The 22,793-nt window shown below is 41.3% G+C and overlaps 1 protein-coding gene across 8 annotated transcripts in view; it reads right to left on the bottom strand.

Annotated features, from left to right (window-relative positions):
- GPRIN2 (G protein regulated inducer of neurite outgrowth 2) overlaps positions 1-22,793 on the bottom strand; it is a 39,349-nt gene that overhangs the window by 7,616 nt on the left and 8,940 nt on the right. For 4 of the 8 annotated variants that reach the window (XM_064716945.1, XM_064716943.1, XM_064716942.1 and 1 more), the window contains one exon: positions 21,543-21,825. In XM_064716945.1, the coding sequence (XP_064573015.1) occupies positions 21,543-21,601 (59 nt within the window). In that variant the 5' untranslated portion in view covers positions 21,602-21,825. Of the gene's footprint in view, positions 1-10,437; positions 10,515-10,692; positions 11,057-20,641; positions 20,787-20,916; positions 20,999-21,542; positions 21,826-22,793 lie in introns of those variants that run through there. The other 4 variants (XR_010440821.1, XM_064716946.1, XM_064716947.1 and 1 more) reach the window with 4 other exon arrangements.

A 22,793-nucleotide genomic window follows, 5' to 3' on the forward strand; every position in this document is an offset into this window, starting at 1 on the left:
TAAAATTTCAAAGGAAATTCACATCTGAATACACAAATAAGAAAGTATGAATTTTTGAGGCAGATACTCATTTATGACTATATAGAAAATTGTTAGACAAGCAGAGAAAGGATTAGGATAGAAATGGAATTAACATCCACTATTTTTGGCTTAGCTTCAGATAGCTTATGAGGGGATCTAGGCTGCTTTCACTAATTCCACTGAACTACTTTAAAGCAACAAATGTGTATTTTGCTATGACTTATGATTAAAGTTTTGACCTATTTAATGCACCAGTAAATTTAGTCTCAAAATATTAAATACAATGTATGTTATCAATTGAAAGACATTCACTGTAAATTAATTATGATTCTAAAATCCTTCGGTATTTTTGTACTCCACACATGTACTTTAATTGAAATTTTGACAGCACTCTCATCTTTTAGTTTGAAACTGGTCCCCCTTGTCCTATCTGCCCATGAAAAAGTCCTTTTCCCTCTTTTTTAAGAACCCTCATTTAGTAATTTGTTACTATAGGAAGTTAACAGTGAGGCAGTGAGAATCACCTGACATGCTGAACAACACAAGTTAGCTGCAGAATTTGGGAAGAGTCAGAGAAATGTAATACCATTTACTAGAAATATGCATGCAATGCCAGGCACTTCTCTAAATCTTCCACAGTTACTTTTTCTTTATATAACTCTGATGGTCAACCCACAAGTCAAGAAGATTTGTAATAATGACTGCAGCTGTTTCACCCAGCTTCACTTGGCTGATCATATAAGAAAAAAAAAATTTTCTTAATTTTATGCTTTCAAAATCAGCACCTGACTGCAAAATAAGTCATAAAATCCAAGCCAGTTTTAGAGATGAGAGCAGTAATATGCAAATGTGGAATTTGGAAAAGCTAAACAATCTGACCCATACCACATTTTTGGATGATGATTTATACTTGGATGCTGAGCAGGACCCTCCATGGCAGCACTAGCCCTTTCAGAGAAGACACCCTCTGAGAAGTGTTAGGGGGTTGCAAGGTCTTTGTCCTGAATTTGCCCCTTCATTTGCATCATTCTGGCCCTGCTGTGCAATAATCAGCTGCACAAAGCAAGCACAGAATTTCTGTAACACCAAACTCCAAGACAAACACAATTGTATTTTATACAAGAAGAACAGTATTATTTAAATTAAGTTAAAGAATATACTTGAAAATAGAAAGCTGCTAGATACAGGTTCTTACCTTTATTTAATCTTATCACAAACACCATAAATAAATTATAAATTAAAAATTTATAAATTTGGAATGAAGAGCAGTTTATGGCTAAAATGATGTAACTTTAATTACACCCTAAGGGGCAGCAGTCACTTAGCCATAAACACTGCTGACCCCTGCCTGGGGCACAAGAGAGCACATTGAGGAAAAGCTGCATTTCTGCCCAAACAAGCAGCCAAGCTCCCTCAGGTGCCAGAAGCAATTCAGTATATTCACTCTGGGTTCTCCTCAGGCCTGGTATTTTACAAGCAATGTGGCTTCCTTACTGCAATCCATGACTAAACTTCTAAGATACATGCTTCATGTGGTAAAATAACATAAAAAGGAACAGCTAATATGATACTCATTTCTTTTAGAGCTGTACTAATTTTAAAGAAACATATACCATCAAAATAAAAAAATTATAGCGTGCTTATGTCTAAAAATTGTCCTTGATTGCTCACATGGAAAACTACTTGCACAAGATAAGAAAGATCTGTTTTGCTTTAGACAAAGATTGGCATGATGGCATTATGAGATCTGATGGCCTCTCCCTAACTACTACTACTGAAGGAAATAGTTCATTAACAGTAATCACTAACATTTACATTGAGGGGGAGTCAAACCACTCGAGAGGCATTGGCAAAACAGGATTAACCATGGTAAAAAGCTTAGAGATTCAAGTGTCTGGGATTAGGAGTTTTGTTGTTGCTGTTTCTAATTGTTATTTTATTTTGGTGACATGTAAGTGAAAGGAATAAGCAGAGGAGTTACAGTAGGGGAAAAAATATCACTTGTCAGGAAACATAAAAAAAATTCTCTAAATTCTGTCAGCTAGATTAATAAAGACTCAGGTTGAGACCCCAATCACTTAACCTTTAATCCATCATCTTTCTGTAGGCTTTCCATTTTGGAATAGCATTATAAACAAACCATGCCTTGTTCAGTTTAATCTGCTAATGCCCTTTTGTAAATATTTTCTATCATCCTAAGTATTCCCAAGTATCATCCAGATCTACAGGACAGGCTGGCTTGGGCACCAGAGATACCAAGAGACAAACACAACAGACAAGGGCACACTGCATACAAAGGAATGGGGATGTTTCCAGTTCTGCACTGCAGGAGGCACTGGGGACACTGGGGCCATGGCACTGGGGCATAACTCCCAGGGGAGAGGGGGAGTGCACTTGGCAGGCAGGAGAACATGAGAGCAGGAGAGCTGTGCCCCTCAGTGCCCAGCACTGCCACAGCAGAGCCCTTGGGCCCGATGCCCTCACAAGGGCACCGGGCACAGCCTCGTTAGGTTCTGCTAATTACTGCTTTGGCTGCCAAGCTTTCCTGAAACACTTCTGCCTTTTGCCCCCCCTGTGCTGAGCACACTGGGCAGGTATCTCTGCAGTGACTGTGACTCTCAGAGAGAAGAGCCCCCTTTCCCCTGAGTGTTAATGAACCTCAGCTCTCTCCTTCCTGAGGCACAGCAGAGATCTCCTCCCCAAACGCTGAGGGTGCCATGGGCGCCCTGGTTCTTGCCAGTGGCCTCAGCAGGAGAGAACAAACGAGTTACCACATCAGAAAATGAACAGATCCCAACATTTGCCCATGCATTCACCACAGTGTGGAACAACAAGGCCACAGTGCCCACAGGTACCCCAACAGCTTGGAAGAGCCATGCAGGAAGGTCAGCATTCTCTTTTAAGGAGCAGGGACAGCCTCAGCCCCAGCACAGCCTGAGCAGAGCTGACAACTCTGAATTTTGAACATGAAAAAGGCTAAAATGAAAGAGCCACGAGAGAGGAGCCTGATAGGGATGAACCAAAGGAGACAATTTCAGTTTCAGTGACACCTTCAGCTGAATTCCCAGGAGGGACAATTCACAGGGCTGTAAACGTATTGCTGGAAAATCAGAGAGAGAAGCACTCTGTCACAAGGGAGGCATGTGTTGGGACATTGTCCTGACACCACCACATGATTTACTACTGCAACATGTGGCATCTTCTTTGCCAGCTTTTTAATTTAATCATCTATCCCAGAAACAACTTCAAAAATCTCTTGGACTTAATCTTTTTTTAGCAGAAGTTTATGAGCAAAACATTACTTCCACTATATCTCCACGTGGAGATCTGCCTCAGCATAAAAACTACCCTACAATATACCCAAGAGAGATATTGATTAGTCATGTTTTGATGCTCACTTTTACTGTCTGACAGCTCACTGCTTTAAAGCTCATCTCTTCAGTTAGAAGACTTAAAACTTTAATTACAAATTAAATATGATGACGTGGTCATTTAATCAGCTGTTTTCACCAGCTGGGGCTTAAAAAAAATCAAATATAATGACAGCAGGCAACATTGACCTAGAATCATGCTTCCAGTGAATAGTGCATGCCTAAAGAAATGGTATATTAATATAATTGTCTTTCTGGCTTAAGCAGAGCAGAATTAAGCAAAATGAAACTGTTAATTCAGATGCCAGGATTATGCTTCTAAGAATTCATGGCTACTGATATCCACTGGTATTGCCGAAGTCCTGTGACAACAATATTTGATAGTTTCTTTAGGAATTCATCTTTAATATAGAAAATATGCAGTGGCCTATCCACACTTGGATTTATTTCAGAGACAGACACTAGTGAGCCTTTTCCTCTTCACAGCAGGGGATCAAATCCTATTCCTTCATGTGTTCCAGCTTGGAGGAGACAGAATTGGCCTGGTGTTGAACAACTCATGCTCTTCAGAGCTCCACTTTTGTACCCTCTCTTCAGCCCTGAGCAGACCAGCTTCAAAACAACCCCACTGACCTGGAACTCTGCAGAAACACATGGCCACAGCTTTGCTCAGTAAGCCCCTGCCTGTCAGAGGCCCAAGCCTGCCAATGTGTGAATCACAGCTGCCTGGGCAGCAGCAGGAACTTAAAAATCAGACAGAAAGCCAGAAGCATGCTTACAGCTCCTTCCAATCTCAGAGTACAGCTGGATACCAGTACAACTGCACAAGATGCACATCCATCAAACTCCACCCAAACTGGCTAAGTGATTTGAATACCTACTTGCAAATTCATGTGTTTTAGTGGAAAATATTCAAGTAACAATTTTTGCTGTTTTTTGAAAGCTTAACAGTGACAGTTAGAGGGAAGGCACAAACTCAGCTTATCCCCCCTGCCCTATGGACACTGCACTTCTGTGTGAGGGCAGTGGGACACCCCTCCTGCCAGGGGAACACACCTGTGACAGCTAAAGCTGTGGCCCAGCCTGTGTCAGAGGGTGCACAGTCTGTGTGTGTGCTCTGTGCTGCCTGCAAGGAGGCAGAAAAGCACAGAGCTGAGCCTGTCTAACACGCCCAGCCTCCCCATAAAGCTCACTGCCTTGCCCCAGTGTTGTGCCAACAGAGATAAAAGCTTTACAAGCAGCTGCAGTGGCAGACAAAGGAAGCTCAAATCTGCCTTAAGAATTCTGAATACACAAACACAGCCACAAGCACAGCAGCTTTTCATGTTCACTATCATCCTTAATTGAAGAATGGCAATTCCTACAGCAGCATCAAACAGCAATAATGGTGATATAAACAAAGGTCTCCAAACATCTCCATCAGGATAAAGACAATAGATTTACACAATTAGATTGAAGGATGCTTCACCAAAATAATTAAAGAAGGCTCATTATTCTTCAACATGTGATAGCTGAATCTCTTTCCTACCTAGAAAAACCTGGCAACTTACCTAGCAAAACCTAGAAATTTGCCTTATTGCTTGTTCCCCTGTTTTCCCCTGTGACTGAACACCATTCAAGGGCCACAAAATCGCCTCCAATTCTTTATTTAAATAAGAGCATTTATGAACTGTATGGAAAACCTTGAAAAAAAAGAATGCAAAACCACAATCCATCTACCTCTAGAAGCTGCTCTCAGTGGTGGCAGAGAAAAGATTGACTTTGACATTGTGGACTGACGGAAAACTGACCTCCAGAACTTAAAAACAAATTGCTCAGTAATTAGAAAGAGGAAACAATTGCTTTCTAATTCTGTCTGTGCTCACTGACATAGTGTATGACCTTGAGCAAGTCATTCCCTTTGTGACTCAGTTTACTCATCTGTGACTCACAGATTAGATGCAGAAGCCCCTGATGTAGGTATTTAAAGGCTTAATTCATGATTGTAGAGCACTCTCAAATCCTAGAATAAAAGATATTAAATATAAGATGCTGAAGATAATGCATTCTGGCCCTTCTTTTGTAATATTTGGATTAGAAAAAATAAATAGTGCATCTCTACAGGAAATTCTTGTTGCACTTAGAGAAAACTCAACTTACTAGTAAAGGTCAGACACTGTGCTTCAGAAGCATACATTTAAAGCATCTCCTGAAACTTTCCAGCATCATGAGCACAAGCAATCTCAAGGATTTCAAATACTCAAACCCAGCAGAGTTTCTCAAATTATGTGCTGTATGTATAAACTCTCTATACAATATGCATGCTGACAACACGTATATTGTATATGCATGGTATGTTAAGTGGCAATGATTAATTATTATAAGCAGCTTCATTAAACTTTCTAAGCAGAGTTGTCACAACTGCAGACCATGTTGTCTTGCAGTGCTACAGGCACTTGTAGGCTTTTATTTACTAGGGTGAATTTCTCATGAACAAGAGATTTTGTGACTAATTTAAGCCTTCAGTTCACACTGCAAGCTGTCTTTTACATATCCTTAAGCTGGAAAAGAGCTGGCTACCTCTATTCAAGGGGCTGAGTATTGAAAAGAACTAAAAAGGGTACAAGCTAATCATGTTTCATAGCATTAAAAGGTGCCATTGCAGTGTGAGGTAGCTTTGAAACTATTTAAACAAGGAATATGGCAAGAGGAAGTTTTCATTTCAAACTTGGTGTTTTGTCATAAAAAACCATTATGTCAAAGTGCAATTTCTGTCTCCCAAAAAAGAAACCATTCCAATTCATCTGTGGTGAAATCAGACCCATGTGGGGAACAATTATCTATAGTTTTCAGAGAACATCAGAAAGGGATGAGAGGGAACACTTCCCTACTCTCTCAAGACTGAGAGAAGGAAAACATTAGAGCTTGGTTAGAAGAGAGCCCCTGCCTCCCAAGGCTTGATACCAGAGACTGCAAGGAGAAAAAACCCAAGACAGAGTAAAGTAACAGCCCAAAGCAGCAGAATAAAGTTTGCAAATACTTTGTCAAATCCAAGTATGTGAAGGAGTTCCTCTAGAACTAATGTTTACACCCTATGTAAACAAACAAATTCCCCTTCCTCTTGGTTAATCTCAATCACAAACCAAGCTGCAGAAGTCTCCACTTCCTTATTAACATGTGATAATGTCAGAATCACAAAGTTTTGAGGTATAAATTTGAAACAACTCAAGAGCCACAAGGCAATTCAGTTCCTGTCATCATTCAGGTCTATGAAGATCCCACCTGTGTGCCATGGACAACGAGAGAATAACTCCTCAGGCATGTGCTGCTAACTGCTAGCAGCAAGACACTGATTATAAAGAATAAAGGCTCTGCTACAGGAATTCTTTGCTTTTCAAACATTGGTTTGACCATATTCAAGACTCACACAGACAGAACCCTAAAAAATCTGCTCTGACCTCACAGCTGTCTCTGCTTTGAACAGGAGACTGGAATAGATGAATTCACAAGGTCCCTTCAAAAATGACTTTTTTTTAGTCTTTTCATAAATAGGTGCTTTTGTCTCTTAGTGCCAATGAATGTCATGTACCTTCTCAACATGAGAAGCTGAAATGTGCAGTCATTTTGCAATACTGAACCACTTTTAATTGATTAGAGGAACCTGAACATTTTACTGAAACCTGAGTACCTTTTACCGAGACAGGAATGACTTTGGAGAGGAAGCACAAAGGTGATCTATAGGAAAGAGGCAGTGACTCCAAAAGTTTCTTTCCAATCCATTAGCACCTCTGTTGTTACTAAATCAACAAAATCACTCCTCCCTTTCACAGTTTAGAGGCCATTGAGAACCAAATAAAACTGCTATAACAAGATGTATGTTTTTCCTAGATGCTTCAAGAAGCACTGATCTACCCTGCTCAGTCATAAACACTGAACTTTCCCAGAAGATTCTGAAAAAAAAATAAAAATTCAGTTTATGAGAGCTAGGGTGGCTTTGTGCATTCATCATCTCTCCAATTTCCATGGCAGGTTTGCTTAGTTTGAGCTAGAAAGGAGTTGGATCTTTCACTTCAGCTCAGATGAACTGGTGTCTGTCAGTCTCCTGCACTGGTGACTGGGGTAAAGCTCTGCAAGTCAAATGAAGGTCTTACAACTGCTCAATCCCATTAACCTTCATTTGCACACTCAGGTGTGCCCTTGCTAAAGCTTAATTAGCAAATATTCTGCAGATGGAGAAAGACTCCTGCTCCTTTCTGTGCTTTGTATGAAATCCACACTGTGCACAGGTCAAGCCATCAGTTTGCAAGAACTTCCCCACACAGGGACAGGCCAGTTTAAAGGTGATCTTTCTTATGAAGCTTTTTTTGGTGCAGAATGATGCTTGGCTATAACTCACATGCTTAATGCCCACACACCAAACTAGGAAAGACCTGGTTGATGTCAACTTCCTTTAGTTGGCCTGACCCAATTCCCATGCTCTGAGTGCATCTACCTAAGCAGCCCCAAAGTGATTTTTTTGTGGTTCCTGTTACTAAAGATAATTTCTCAGAATTTTGACAGCTTTTCTAAATGGAAGAGGCCATCTTCTTCCCAACAATCTCCTAAGCAATCAGAGAATACTCCTAAAGCAGAGTTCTTAACATACAGATGGACTACAACCTTCACAGCTATAGATTAATTCAATTGTTACAAGGCATCCATAGGAAATATTGCATCAAATTACCTTAGCCAGAGAAAAGCTCAGCAGTATCTTTCAGTTCACTGCCTTCTCATTGTATCCCTCATGCAGATAATCCTGACCACTGTACTCCATCATTTATTTTCATTTTGCTTTTACAGAAAAGATCTCTCACACAACTGAAATACTGCCCCCAGCCCCACCAGAAAAAAAAAATAAAAAAGGCTATTCAAAGTTTGTTTAATTTACATCTTCCAGAATCTTAATATCCCAGAGAGATACTGTGTATGCATACAGCTTTACTGTTTACACCAGTTAAAAACCTCTTATTTCTGTACAAGGAAGCTGCAAGAATTAACTAAAAGGCCAGTGCCTGCAGTTCATGTGGTGTGACTCATGGCCATGGAAAATGATTTAAGAAAAAAAACCAAACAATACAGTTCAAGGCTGTCCAGGAAAGTAAAGTGCAACATCACCTGCAGCCTATGATTCCTGCTAGACTGTTGCTCTTGGGCCAAAATGGTTTGAGACTGGAAGCAATGAAATATCACACACACCTGTCAAAGATACTTGCTTAACAAAAAATATTGGTATGATAACAAAAATAAGAATTTTTTTTCCCTGATTAATTGGAAAAAACACTTGCAGAACAAATACCATTAACAGGTATCTTTCAAGCCCCTAGCCTTGGAAAGCATCATTCCTAGGTTGCATTCTCCTGCAAAATGTGTAACAGCTTGCAATATTCAAATACAAGGGACCAGAGTGAAGCACACTCCATCCTCATCTAAAAACATGAACTCCAGGGCTAAGGAATGAGCAATTTAGTCTCTCTAACCTCCAGAAGAGTCCACTGGAGAAGAAACAGGATTTGGTTGCTGTTCTGCTCAGGAATAACCTGCCTGCAGTCAGGTGTAACAGTACCTCACTGGTACAGGCAAATACCTCTGCTCATCTGCAGTGCTTAAAAGCTACCCCCAATTTACCCTTTGTCATTGCCCTAAGAGAAAGAAAGAAAGAAAAGCAAACTTCTGAAGTCCAGTGATGCTCAATAACAGTTTTCCTCTGTTTTACCCTCCCTTGTATATTTTTATTTTTCAAGTGCAGTTTGAATATGTATACTTTACTGTGGAAGGAAAAATGTGGACTTGACATGGTTATCTGATGGAAATGTATCACATTTTGTATTATAAACTAACTATGACACTGCAAGGCCATATACAATTTACTGCTCTTGTTTAAGCAGCCCAAAATAACTGTCAGATAAACTAAATTGCAATTCCAGCTTTCCCTGGAGTACAGTTAAGATAAATGTCTGGACAATAAAGATCAACAAAACCCATTAAGTGCAGAAGTGTTTATGGAGTAACCAAGACATGGCATGAAAACACAAAGCCCTCATCTAATCCACCCTCCTGAATGACAACTTTCCCAAACCGAATTGTTTTACACAGAGACTCCATGCAGAGGTCTCTAAACACAGATCTTACTACAGTCAATGTTCTGCAAACGTTCAGACATACACTAAAACATGCAAACAACCATCTGCAAGCTTTCATCAATCTCTTGAGGCAGGAAAACCACAGATAGTTTTGTATTTTGTATGAGATTATTACTAAGAAACATGAGTCAATGGAAGAGAGGCAGATTTTGATCTATATAAGGTCCATCTCACTTATGTCTGAGATCAACATCTTGCAAAATCTATTTATTTTATCTTTTCTTTCCCATCACCTTTCATGCTTAGAGTTCTCTAAATGGAAATAACTGCTTGCTCCCCCCTCCCTTTTCCCTCTTCCCCTAAAATCCAGGAGTGCATCAGCACAGACTCTTGCTTTTAATCACAACATATACAGAAAATAGTCTTCTATTTCTAAGGATTCTGATATAAAATATTCATCTAGTAACAATAAAAAGCCAAACCAAATCAAATTTGTGACTTTGGGAAAAACATGTTTTGGTTTAAGAGAACAATTTTATTTGCCATTTTAAATAGCAATTGACCATTTATCTAGGAAGGTAAAGTGCAAAACAAAGCTGATATGCACGGAAATATTCCTCAGATTTTTTAGTGTTGGATATTCCTAGGAACTTAAAAAAATGGTGGAAAACAGTAAGGTAAATAATTCTCTGGCATGTTAGTACTAAAAGGCAGAAATTTAAAGCAATAAAATTTACACTTTCCTCTTTTTTTTAGTATCCAAACACTAACATGCACACAAGAGATAATCAAAAAGCATCTTCATAAACTCACAGATGTGCAGAGGAATAAGATGAACAAGCTTATGAGGTTTTTCTCCCCCAGAGAAACAGTGACATGTATACTCTGGAAATAATTACTATAAGACAAACACATACACATGAAAGACATCAGCACAAAAAACCCACCTTCTACAGAACTACAGTGAATTCAATTAAAGCTCATAGCCCCCATCATTTCAGAGAAAGAGAAAGCTACCATTTCCTGGGATTTTCAGTGCAGCTACCAACCCCCTGCTGCCAAGACAGCACTTACAGAAGCCTGGCTCTGGCTCTGTGCAGCTCCTCTCCCTTCCCTTCCCCTCATCTGCTTTGTTGCTCTCCTGGCAAAGCAGAGAGGGCTCGGTGTCCTCACAGGAGACAGAAAACTGCTGTGGTCCTTACCTTCCCCCCACTCAGAGATTGCACATCCAGCTCCCCTGCACAAGTTACTTGGAGGGCATTTAAAAACAGATGCTCAGAAATCTGAGGAGAACAAAAGCCCAAGGAGTTCAGATTTCCTCTCCTTGATCCGCCTGATGCTGTTGACACTAAGGTGAGCATATGAGAAGGGAAGGAGGTGGGATTGTCAGAGCGCATCCAAGGCAGGAGATTGGGAGATGGGTTCCCTCTGCCTCGACGTGGCTCCCCCCTTGGCTGGAGAGGAAATAAAATGGAGCCTAGGAGGGAGGGAGGGAGAGAGATAATCCTGCAGCTTCATCTGATTAGAGAAACTGGGCCTGTGCAGAGCTGGCAATGCCGCCGGGGAAGCACGGGGAGGGGAGGCACACAGGGGCAGGAAGAGGAGGAGCAGAGGGGGAGGAATAAAATTGTAAGGGTTAAAGGAAAATTATAAAAGGTATACAAAGGAGCTAACTCCTGGGCCAAGGCATCCTGGTATGTGTTCAATATCAACCCTCATATAAAGGTGAAATCACCAGTAGGAAGCACCCATTGCTTCTGGTAATGTGGAACAATTAGGAAGAAAACAAATCAAAGCCCAAGCGCAGAATGCATCCATCCTGTGGGCACAGACTGGGAACAAGGATGCACCCATGGACTGCAAAGAGTGAGATTGATTGTGCTGAGCAGGGAGAAATGGAAAGAGCAGTATCCTACAGATAATTATCTCAATTGTGCCAAACAGGACACAATTTAGAAACCATTTTCTACTGCAAGCCATTTTCCAGAACCTGTTTCCACTTACTTACACACATCTTAGTTGAACCAAAGTGACTTCCAAGGAGCTTGTGCCAACACACACATCGAGGAGCTCGCAGCTGAGGCTGCCCTCCCACAAGGCTCCCACTTGTGCCATCCCCTCTCCCACAGCTGGCACAGCCATTTCTGGGCTCTCAGGTGCCCACAGAGCGTGGCCATCCCCACCCCTGCAGTGCTGCAGCCCTCAGGGGATCCCAGCCTGCCCTCCCTGCAGCGCTGTGTCCTCACCCTCAGCTGACACAGGGTCCTGGGGGTGCTGCCGTTGGGTATCCCCCACCCCATCCTCACCCAGCTGTGACCTGTGGTGCACCAGGGAACATCAAGGACAGATGTGACCAGAGGAGTCTCGTCCCCATCCACAGTGGCCCATTCTTGCATAGAATTTCCTCTTTTGCTCACCTTTATGAGGGGCTACACTCAGTCCTTTCCCAAAGATCACTCCAAGTTTCCACATTGTGAGTTGCTTTTATTCCTTTCTGGCCTATTGCCTCCATTTAGATCTTCAGACAAGGGAGGGTGGTTGGATCTCTAACAGAGCAAGGAGAAGGATGCCAAAACATCCGAAGAGAACCCTTTCAAGTCCTCTTTCTCTCTGTTCAGGAAGCAGTTAAAAATTTTTGTAAACCACTTCCAGCAGTTCTCAGTTTGCTCCTAAGCCTTTATCAATACCCTCCTATGAGGCCTAGCTCAGCTGAGAGAGGGGGATCAACGCCCCTCCCCAGTGCTTTCAGGAATGTACAGTTGCTCCCTGAGTCTTCAGAATGGGCTCAAACCCAGTAATTTCCTGTGTGGTCCCAGGCTTTGTTCCCAAGATGCACACCCCACAGAGTCACTGAGCAATCCCACCCTCGGGCTGCAGGTCAGCAAGCATTTGGGGGGTTGAGAGCCATGCGTGGGTCAGCAGCAGCTTTCTGGCTGCATTACTGTACCTGCCATGTGTCACAGCAGTGAAGCAGAGCAGGCACTTGCAGCTCTTTGTGCTGACCTTGACATCCTTCCTGCCAGGCTGGAAACAGAAGCTCCTTGAACCTGCTCCTTTCTAGCACGTCCTTACAGCATTCCTGCTGGCCCAGGATCATGCCCAGAGACTCTTCCCATCCCATGGTGTGGGACTGCAGTGGTGCTGCAGGGAGAGGGCAGCTCTATATCTTCCTCTTTTATTCCAGCAAAAGACCTTTGGCTGACATGGTGAGACACACCCCTGGCACCTGCAGCTGCTCCAGCATTGTTCCAGTGCCAGTGGCCAGCCATGGAACAACTCAGTACGACCCTTCCACTCCAAGGCATCTTCCAAATGAGTGCCAGGTTGCCCAGATGACATCCCAAGAACACAGAAAAGATAAAATGAGAGGACAGTACAGCACTTAGCTTTTCCCCTAAACCCTTTACAGAGTGAAGTTGCAGGGCTTTCTTGTCTCAGATTTTCTCTGTCCAGCAAGGTTGACTACTTTCATTGAAAGCATCAAAATGTGCTTACTGGAAGATACTGGTGACCAACTTTTACATCAACAGGTCACAAATCTGGGCATCCATAATGATGCAATTGGCATCATCATGCCAATGCCAGCTTTCTCATTCTACATTTGATGAGAGAAGGTGTAAAACTGCCTCAAATTCAGATCTGGAGAATTCATTCTTATATCTTTCTTTAAGAAAGTTGATAGTTAAAGGAAGCTGAGAAATCAGTAGCCTACAGATCCATTAGGCAAAATCCAGACAGTGCTGATGAATTTCTTTTGAGAAGAAGGACAGCATTATTTTTCAAGAGAATGATTTCAGAACAGTTCTGCCACTGTGGCTCAGCCTGACTAGCATTCATGTTTTCCTGAGAACTCCACCCAGGGCTTAGATATGTATAATTTGAGAATATATATAATTTAATGAAATTAAAGTCCTATGCCCAGCCATGGAAGAAAGCTTTCAAAATTACTGTTTACTGATTTAGGTGCTTGAGGGTCATATGAAAGCAAGCCACCAGCCCCCTGACTTTGAGTCACCTGGTGTGAGGAGAGGCAGTGAGCTCTGCTTGCCTGCTGAAGGGCACCACCCAGGCAGAGCTTTGGACCTGCAGGCCAGCTTTTGTCACTCTCCATCCAGGCAACCAGGGCTTCTACATTCAAGAGAGAAGTCCAGTCCTAACCCAAAAGCCCTTTATCTAACCTAAAATCCACTGGCACTTTGGCCATCTACTCCTCTTCAGAAGAGGAAATGGGATAGGAAAACCATGCTGATTGCTTGGTGTCTCCTAAAACCAGGTACTGAAGCCCTTCTCTCACCCCTTCCTGTTTATAACCCACAGTATTTTCCTGCACTGCCTGGTCTGCTGTCATTTAGAGCAACTTTGTCCTGCCAGGTGTGTGACCTGAACCCACCCAGACTGTGCCTTCTGAACTCCTCCATCAGCCCTGAATCTGCCCAGCTCTGCTGCTCTTTGTGGGGTAGGTTGGAGTGCCCACAAACACTGAAATTTGTTTACATCTCTGTCTGGAGGCTCTGCATGGAAACCCTGCAAGGCTGATATTTGTTGTCTGTTGATTCAAAGCCACTTAAGCCAGTGAAACTGCACCTTCCACCAGGCAGATTTTATCTTAATGCATTTCTGGGATATATTCTAGTCTTCCACAATAAGGCAGCCCTCCAGGAACAATATGCTGTCTTGTGGGTAACACTGCTCATTTGCCTGAATGTCATCTGCCACAGCCAATTTGGATCAGGTTTTGGATTTCTCCATTGTAAAGTATTTTTGAATGTTTCTGAAGAATAACAGCCCCGTAGCACAGTCTGGGAGAGCCTTCAAGATAATAACTAATGCACCATGGGCAAATTTAACTTTTTCTATGCCTATAACCAGTCAGAAGCTCTCCATTCCACATACTACTTTTCCCTTATTGAAATTGGCATTCTGTATGCAGTGCCGGTTTTCAGTTTTTGCTTGTACTGAGACACCCAAATAATTCCAGCCAGTCAGGTGTAGGAGCTAGCATAGCAAGTGTTCACACATACACTCAAGGCAACTGAAATGCACTGAGATTCTTTAAAAACATGAAACTGAGCATCACCTTCCATTTGACATAAACAGCAGGGTTATTTCTAAACAGAGCTCTATAAAGAAAGCAATTTTGTCAGGTAAGTGATATCACATTAACTTCAAATTTTCCAGCACATCCCAATTAATCACCACAAACATCATTCCACGAGGCTATGTGCCACATTTCTAACACATCTGTCAACCTAATTTGTCTATAAACAATCTATATAGAGTTTTGGGTGTAAATATAAACACTATATAGAGTGTTTCTGTCCAGCAAGCATCATGACAAGTTTTGCTTCTTGTGCCTGGGAGAAGACAACTGCTGGTTAGACATCCCAATTATAGCAGGCATGGTCTCTGAATAAGCCTCTATTCTGCAATTTTATTTTTCTCTGAAAAGGAAGATGATTTGTGTGAGTTTATCTCCATGAAAACTGCCAGGTCACCTACATTTATTTTCATTGGGAATAATGCTGTAACACTAGTGACATGACTTTTTTCAAGGAGCAACATAGATGCACTTCTCTTCTTTGCAGAATTAATCTTTTTGAAAGCTGTCAGAATTTTTAGACCTGTGTTAGCTGGTGGTTTTGAGCTCTGTCATCTCCTTTCTTTTTCATCTTGGATATAAGAGCAGCTTTCTCAACAGAGCAGGCCAGTTCTTTTGCCTTTATTTTACCTTGGCAGTTAGTGAGGCAGCCCATTGATAACAAACAATGTACTTCAAAGACTTAGCAAATCTCTACAAAGCACTATTTTTAGTTTGGTTATCAAACAAATAGAACAGTAGCTTATGGAGAATGAAAACAAGCTCCCTTTTCAAAGCATATTTTGCAATAAGCCAAAGAAGATATTGCACAAAACCTTACATCTCCTCTTAAATCAGGGGACTATCACATGGACACACTGCTGCTCTGCTTCTCCCAGCTGTCATTTCCTCCCATGCACAGCCCCACTGGAATGTCTTCCCTACACTTCTTTAATATCCATTAGCAGAAAGCAATAAAGAATTGCACCAAAAAAACAACCCTTCAAGCCAGTTTTGGGGTAGCTTTAAGCTGCCTTTCATGCAATAAGGGCTTTGGCCTTTTGATAATTTAATCACATCTCTTCACCCTGCATTTGATTGCTACTCTTCCATCTGTTCTGTACTCTCAACTGAAAAGGAGGGAAGCCAGGACCACATAGGCAGGCAGGGCTTCCAGGGCTTGCTTCCAGAAAAAAATCCCACTACAGAACACCACACTTTGAGAAGTCACCACTAATTCTCTCCTTATGTCACTTGCCCACCAGAACACTCTTGCAAGTTTGAATCCAACTTTTGTTTTCCAAAACTACATTCATGTAGATACTAAAGTGTCCTTGGTTTACTTCTGCAAATAGTGTCATTAAAAAAAATTACTTGGTCTTTGAACAACAAAGTATGAGTCTGTTCTAGCTGTTAGCTGGTGCCCAGGGCTGAGGGCTATGAACAAAGCCTGCTGTGCAGAGAGTTTGCTTTACTCAGTGGCAGTTAAGCAAATAAAGACTTCAACTCTGATGCCTCAATTCCCATATGTAAAATGGTGAAATGGGATCAGCAAGAAGCTGGAGAAAGAGCAAAGGAAAACACTACACAAGAGGAAAGTTCTGCAGCCTGGGAGCATAATTTGCCCTCATGCACTTTGAAAAAACACAGCACTGCAGCTCCAAGAAAGGCTTTGTTTGCCAATGTGAACTGCAATATTCCCAAACAACTCTGACCACAGCCATCCTAATGTCTCATGGCTTGTGAATCAGCACCAGTCCACTCAAAATTCTTAATCCAGACTCCCTTTCCCTGGACAACAGGCCTGGGTAACATATCCATCCTCATTTCTTCCCCAAGCAGCAGGAGTTGCTTATCCTGGTCTCCCTGACTTCATCCAGGATATTCTCAGGAAAGAATATCATGGAAGGAAGAGGGACTTAGGAAAGTTGGGGGGAAATTTGAAGAGGGTCTGGATCTGGGGCTTCCTATAGAGAACCAGTCACCTAAGAGGCACAATGATCCTTGGTTAAATGAAACAGAATTATTGTACAACCAATACAGCAGAGTGACACCCCAAATTAGACAGAAGCTGAGAGCAACCCCACTGTATATTTAATAAGGCTTGCTGCACTAAGCCCTAGATTTCAGAGCAGCCCCACAGCAAGAGAACAATGCTATTTCAAATGTATCCAGTGTCAGAGGCACTCCAGCAATTTGGAGTGTAAGCCCCAGGCTAGCTCTGTCTGCAATAATCTGCAGGCTTGACTCTGTGACAGATTGAAATGCAGTAATAGTGTTTATGCAACTAATTCTTGTTCTAATCTATTAGTTTATGTAACCTTTGTTCATGGACATACTGACTCATAGGTCTCAGGAATCTAAAGAAAATCTCCTTTAACTCTCTCCCATCCTTCAACCCCCGTTGCCCAATAAACAGGTTGTCAGAGATCTTGTTCATTCTCTTTGAGGAAAAATTATGTAGGCAATGGGAAAAAAGGTATCAGTTAAATTTCTCAAAACCTGTGTACTTCTCCATGCATACCAATGAAGTCATGTAATAAGCTCACCTGTGATGTGCAGGTGTCCTTCAGGTTAGCATTTCCAGCCACAGCATGTACCATTTGAGCTGGGAAAGGCACAGCAATTGGTTGCTTAGCTCCTGCAGAGAAAAATTACTACTTTCTAGCATTTAGACTTTTTTTTTCCTAAGTAAAACAAGGCAACAATATCTGTGTCAGTGACACTTATTCTTCCTAGCTTGAAAGATTTATTTTCATCCTTCTCATATTTCTTGTATTTCCTAGAACATTCTCACATCTATTTTAAGTAAAGAGCTGACCACAGGAACAGTGTGCAGAATTCCTTCTGCAGCAGTCACAACTCTAGTGATTACCACACAAAACATGCCCACATCAGCTTATTTTATCCCTTTCTGGCTAGGCTCTAATATAGATTTTTTGAAAGAATTGGAGTCAGATCAACCCTTTTTGAGTTTTTTGGGTTGTGGGGTTTTTATGTTTGTTTGGGGTTATTTGTTTTGTTTTTGGGAGAGGGGGTTCTTTGTGGGGAGTTTTTAGTTGGGTTTTTTTTGGGGGGGGGGTTGGATTTTTTTTGTTGTTGTTGTTTTGCCTAGAGGTTTTTTTGTTATTTTTTTGCCTAGGTTTTTTGGGTTTTTTGTTGCCACTGGAATAGTTCACACAGCTGTGGCACTGTTTGTCTCATGATACCTGTCAAGTACACTACACCTGATTTAACTTCTAACCCTTTGTATCGAGGATTTCTACACAGACCAAACCTGATTGACAACAACTGGAATCAAAAATATTTGGAGCCAAACCCTATGGTGTTGGGTGTATTTAGGAGATATCATCATGTATTTTTGATGCATGCTGGACACTACCAGTACTAGATAAATGCTCTGTAAATGGACCAGGCACTCCTCGTTACTTGTCACAAAAGCAGCGTAAGAATGGGCAGAGTGGCTCTTTCCAGTAAATTCCTTTGCAGGTGGGATGGTGCCCCAACGGGTTCCTGTCACACTGAAGCGTTTGCTCAGGCAGAGCCAGGAGCTGGGTCCAGGGAGGTTCCAGCACTGCCCTGAGGGGCCCCTTGCCAAGGAAACCCAGCAGGGACAGCCCCAGGACGGCGCCCGCTGGCCCCCTCCTGGCCACTGCGCAAGGACAAGGCATCGCTCACCCACGTCAAAGAACCACTGCATTATATCAAAGGTTTACTCTTCTTTTCCTGCAATCAGCATTTCAGTTCTTTATTCTTACATCTTTGACCCTCAACATCTCCCTACAGTCTTTCCCAGGATTTTCAGCAACCTTTAATTCTTTTTAAACACGAAAATGTATGGGGTGACACCTATAAATCTGTTGCTGCTATACAGAGAGCAGTTTTAGGTGCACTGCAGAAACACCTTTATATTAGAGCACACAGATCTACAGCTTTCAGTATCTGATTCCTGATGTAAATGCTTCCAAAAAGAAACATCACCTTTTGCTCTCAGTTAAAAGTTTGCATCCCCTAAGGCTGTACCAGCTAGGGCTGTATTACACATGGTGTAATTGCTATGCCACATACACGAATTTGTGCTTCCCTGCAAACCTTAAGATGGATTAGTGTCTACAGATTCACCTGCCTGCTCAGCAATCCCTCCCCATTTGTCTAATTCACATTATGTCTGGCTTAAATTCATTATCCCTCACTCAGAGAATGAGGCTTAGGAAAAACAGTCTAAAATAAACACCAGTCTTGCCTTAGAGCAACTTCTGTTGTTCACTACAGCTGTGTGAACAGCTCATTTTTCATGTGTACACATACAATCTTGCAAGGTCCTGCCAAAGTTTTGGAGTTTAGATTACTCTTATCAAGGCTGGGAAGTGTACAAAACTGGAACAAAAAGTCAGATATTGCACCCAAAAATCTTTAAAACCATGCAAGCCAGAGCTACACAAGTAGTTTTCTCTGTGAAAGTCTCTACTTGTACATATTATCTCTGAACTTGGAGTTTATTAACAAAGTAATTTTTAAAGGAACATTTTGTATTCATATTTTCTTAAAACATCAACAGCCAGCTAACTTTCTTAATGCAATTTACATTACAAAAAAAACCCTTGCAACCATAAGAACACATTCTAGGAAAAGTAAACCTGAAATTCCTATTATAAAACACAGGAAGCAGAAGTCATTAGAAAGGAATAAAAGTTCATATTTTTCCATTTTGCTTCATACATTCAAAAAAAAGTCACCTTTAAAGAACTTTTGCTTTCCTCTATTATTTGCACCCAAGCCCAGCTTTGGACAGGAGGTGGTGCTATAGTCTGTGTAAATTTTGTTATTAGGCAACACCAACAGCTAAAGCTTACTAAAAGCAAAAGGAAAAGGTAAAAAAAGAGAAACATTCTAAATCCTGTAGAAGTGCTGGCATACAGACTTTACCTACAGATGCTTTCATATCAGTAGGTATTCTGTAACAGTGCTAGAAAGTTTTGTAAGAAGGCACTAAAATATTTGTGTCTGTCAAGGCAAGGATTTCAAATACCTCGCAAAACATGATTATTAAAGCATGGAAAAAAACCTGTCATGCACAGCTCTGGGCAAGCTGTAACAGTTGTTATGTGGCCGAGGCTCTGCTGAGCAGCTCTGGGCCATGGGGAACCTGATGGAACAGTGGAAGATTTTGGCAGCTCCAGTGAGAGCATTCTGCCTGCCTCTCCCTGAAGAATGCCAAGGTTAGCTGCAGGGTCAGATTTACCAGGCCAAGATGAAATGCCCAAGCAGGAATCCAAACCCCATGCCTAGGTTAATGCTCTTTCCCCCTCTGTCCTTTCTTCTTTTGCTGTCTTTTTCCTCATGCCCATCTAGAAGCACCAAACATGGCATCTTCTGAAGACTTTTTTCTTGCTGTCCATGTTGCCCTGTCTCTATGCCCATTTTCCCCTGTAACTTTACTGGGAGAGCTGTTCTGTTCTGATCTGCTTGACAGTGACTACCACCAGCAGCCAAGCTGAGAGAAAACAATTGTGGAAGACTGGTTCCCTTCTGGCTGCACTTCCTCTCCCATTCTCATCTTTTCTTTGGAGAGGAAGCTAACAAATGACTCCTAGAATGGATCCAAGGGGGATTTTCCAAGAGAGTAGATCTTTCTTTCACATATTCCTTTCTGAAACTATCAATTATCCATAGCCTGCTAATGCCAAGAACTAGGTGTCAGACCAAGGCCAACAGCAGATTGTGGGAGAAATCTTATCTCAGTTACACAAGTCTAGATCTGGAGGAACTCCAGTTATTAAACAATCTATAAAATTAGGATAACAATAAGTATTATTTCAAAAAGGTTTGTGATGGCTAACTAGCAGTAATTAATGCTGGTATAGAAATCAGCCAATGGTTGCCTGGAAATGAAAGGCACTATAGAAATTCTAAGTACTCATTATTTCTGCCATTTGCAATTATACTTTTCAATGTAATCTATTTGTTGTAGTCAGGGTGCCCATCAATACTCCCTGCAGATCTCAATCTATTGTTCCTGAATAATTCACTGGTCTCAATAACATTAGATCACATTTAATTGGGGAAAAAAAAAAATTTGCCTCTTTCTAGATGCAATTACAGATGAAGGTACCACTAACATGAAAGTCAAAATTCCCAAACACAAGGGAGTGGGAGTGAAGACAGAGGAACTTGAACATATTTCACTTGACATGGATGGACTTGAAGATCATTCTATGGCTGCAAAATGGGATTTAAAAAAATAAAATTAAAACCTTTTTATTGAATTGGATCTGTTGAAGCTTTAAGGTTATTAATAAATAATAGTAGGAGTTAGACTTCAGTGTAAAATGATGCTATTATTACTTACCTTTCTAAAGACCTATTGATGCTTGTGATTCTACAGCTATATCTTCTTTAAATAGTTTTCTATCCTTTATCAAGGAATGTTCCTATAAACAGATTTAAGTAATTACATGCAATCAAATTAATTGTAAATCAGAAGTGGATAAAAAGGTTTATATGTCAAGTTAACCAACTTTAAAAACACATCTGTTGAATTTCACCCAGTCTAGTGGGAATTACATGAATATATGATAAATTATTTGCTGTTACCTAGATAGGTGTCAAATGAGCACATCCCTGTTTTTAAGGTAACACACCTTGGAAAATTGTTTTGTGACAGATTTTTTAAGTAGTCTTTTAAAGCTCAAGGTTTGACACCTAAAAATGTGTATGTTACAAAATATGCACCAGAAATATTGAATATTTGTAATACAATATCTAAGTCCACAAAACAGGAAACTCCTAGCTGTTCAGGGATTTAAGAAGGAGGCTGCAATCAGAGATAAAGGAGGGAATAGTTGTGTTTGATGTCCTGTATTTATTCTGGTTTCCAGCTGTGGCAAGAACAGCACAGAAAGACTGGAATGGGGAACTTCACAGTGGAGCAGAAAAACAAAATTAAATCTCCCAGCTCATCAGCTTTGCCATTACCTCCTGCCACAGGAACTTGGGGAGGGCAGGATCTGCCCCTCCAGGACACGCTGTCCCATCCGGGGCTCACTGGAACAGGAGCTGAATCAGCAGATGGTTCCTGCCTGTGGCTTCCCAGATGTCCAAGCTCCCGCAGCTCCAGGCAGGCAGCAGGGCCTGTGTGGGAGCCAGAGCATCTGGCCTGGATCATTTCACTGGGCAGCAGGGCTCTGAAAGCCATCAGGTGTTCACAGCAACTTCAGCACTCCTCACACAGCCACAAAAGTGAGCTCAAGCAACAACACTGCAAGAGAAAGCAGGCAGTTGTTTTCTTGCCATCCTGACAAGTGCAAAACTGCAGAGAAAAAAAACACTACTTCAGCTTTTGCACTAATTCCAATGGAGAAATAAGAGTAGCAAAAGCACTGACTGTGCAATATTTATTTAATAATTAACTATCTTACAGACATAAAACTAAAATACATGCAGCTTTTTCTTTCTTGAGTAAAAATTATCTAAATACTTTCTTTCTTCCAGAGGACTTCGAAAAATTAATAGAAAAAGCTTAACCATGCCACATATACAGCAGAACATTTTAAATGCAATTAAAAGAATTCTAAGATTCTACAAACCAGAATCCAGAGGATTTATTAGGAGGATTCAGAGGATTCATTTCATTAGGATCCTACTGCTTTTAATTCCTTTGCATTTCTCTGGCTTTTAGATTAAACAACACTATGCACTACACAAACAACAATTGTGAAGAGAACATGTAATACAAACAGCTGTTAAATTTAAGGTATAGGTTCTTGTCATATATTGGCTGTGAAAGAAGCATTAGGAGACAGAAGGTGATGGCAAATACTTTGTTTCTGAACTATGTATGAGTAATTTGGCTGGTTAAGATCTGATTGGTTGCATCCATTACATACTCAGAGGTTAAACACCATTACGTTCACAAATACAAATAGGAAGGGCTGTAATTGCAATTGTCTAAGGAGATATGTGTAGCTTTGTGCTTACTTATTTTGTTAAAGACAAAAAAGAAATGCATGTTATATCCACACGAATATTCAGAATTAAGCTACTAATATATAAGATTTTTTCTGAGTGTAACTGTAGCTTTTTTTTGTGTAGGTCTCTCACATCGGCAGTGTGCACAGGTGCCTTTTTAGGGCTGCCAGAGGATTTATGCAGCCCAATGCTCAGCATCATTCCTGCCCGATTCCAGCCCTCCCTCGGGAAGATGGCAATGTCTGTTCTCGGGGAGCC

The sequence above is a fragment of the Zonotrichia leucophrys genome, chromosome 6 (assembly GCF_028769735.1).
Source record: "Zonotrichia leucophrys gambelii isolate GWCS_2022_RI chromosome 6, RI_Zleu_2.0, whole genome shotgun sequence".
Taxonomy (NCBI): Eukaryota; Metazoa; Chordata; class Aves; order Passeriformes; family Passerellidae; genus Zonotrichia; species Zonotrichia leucophrys.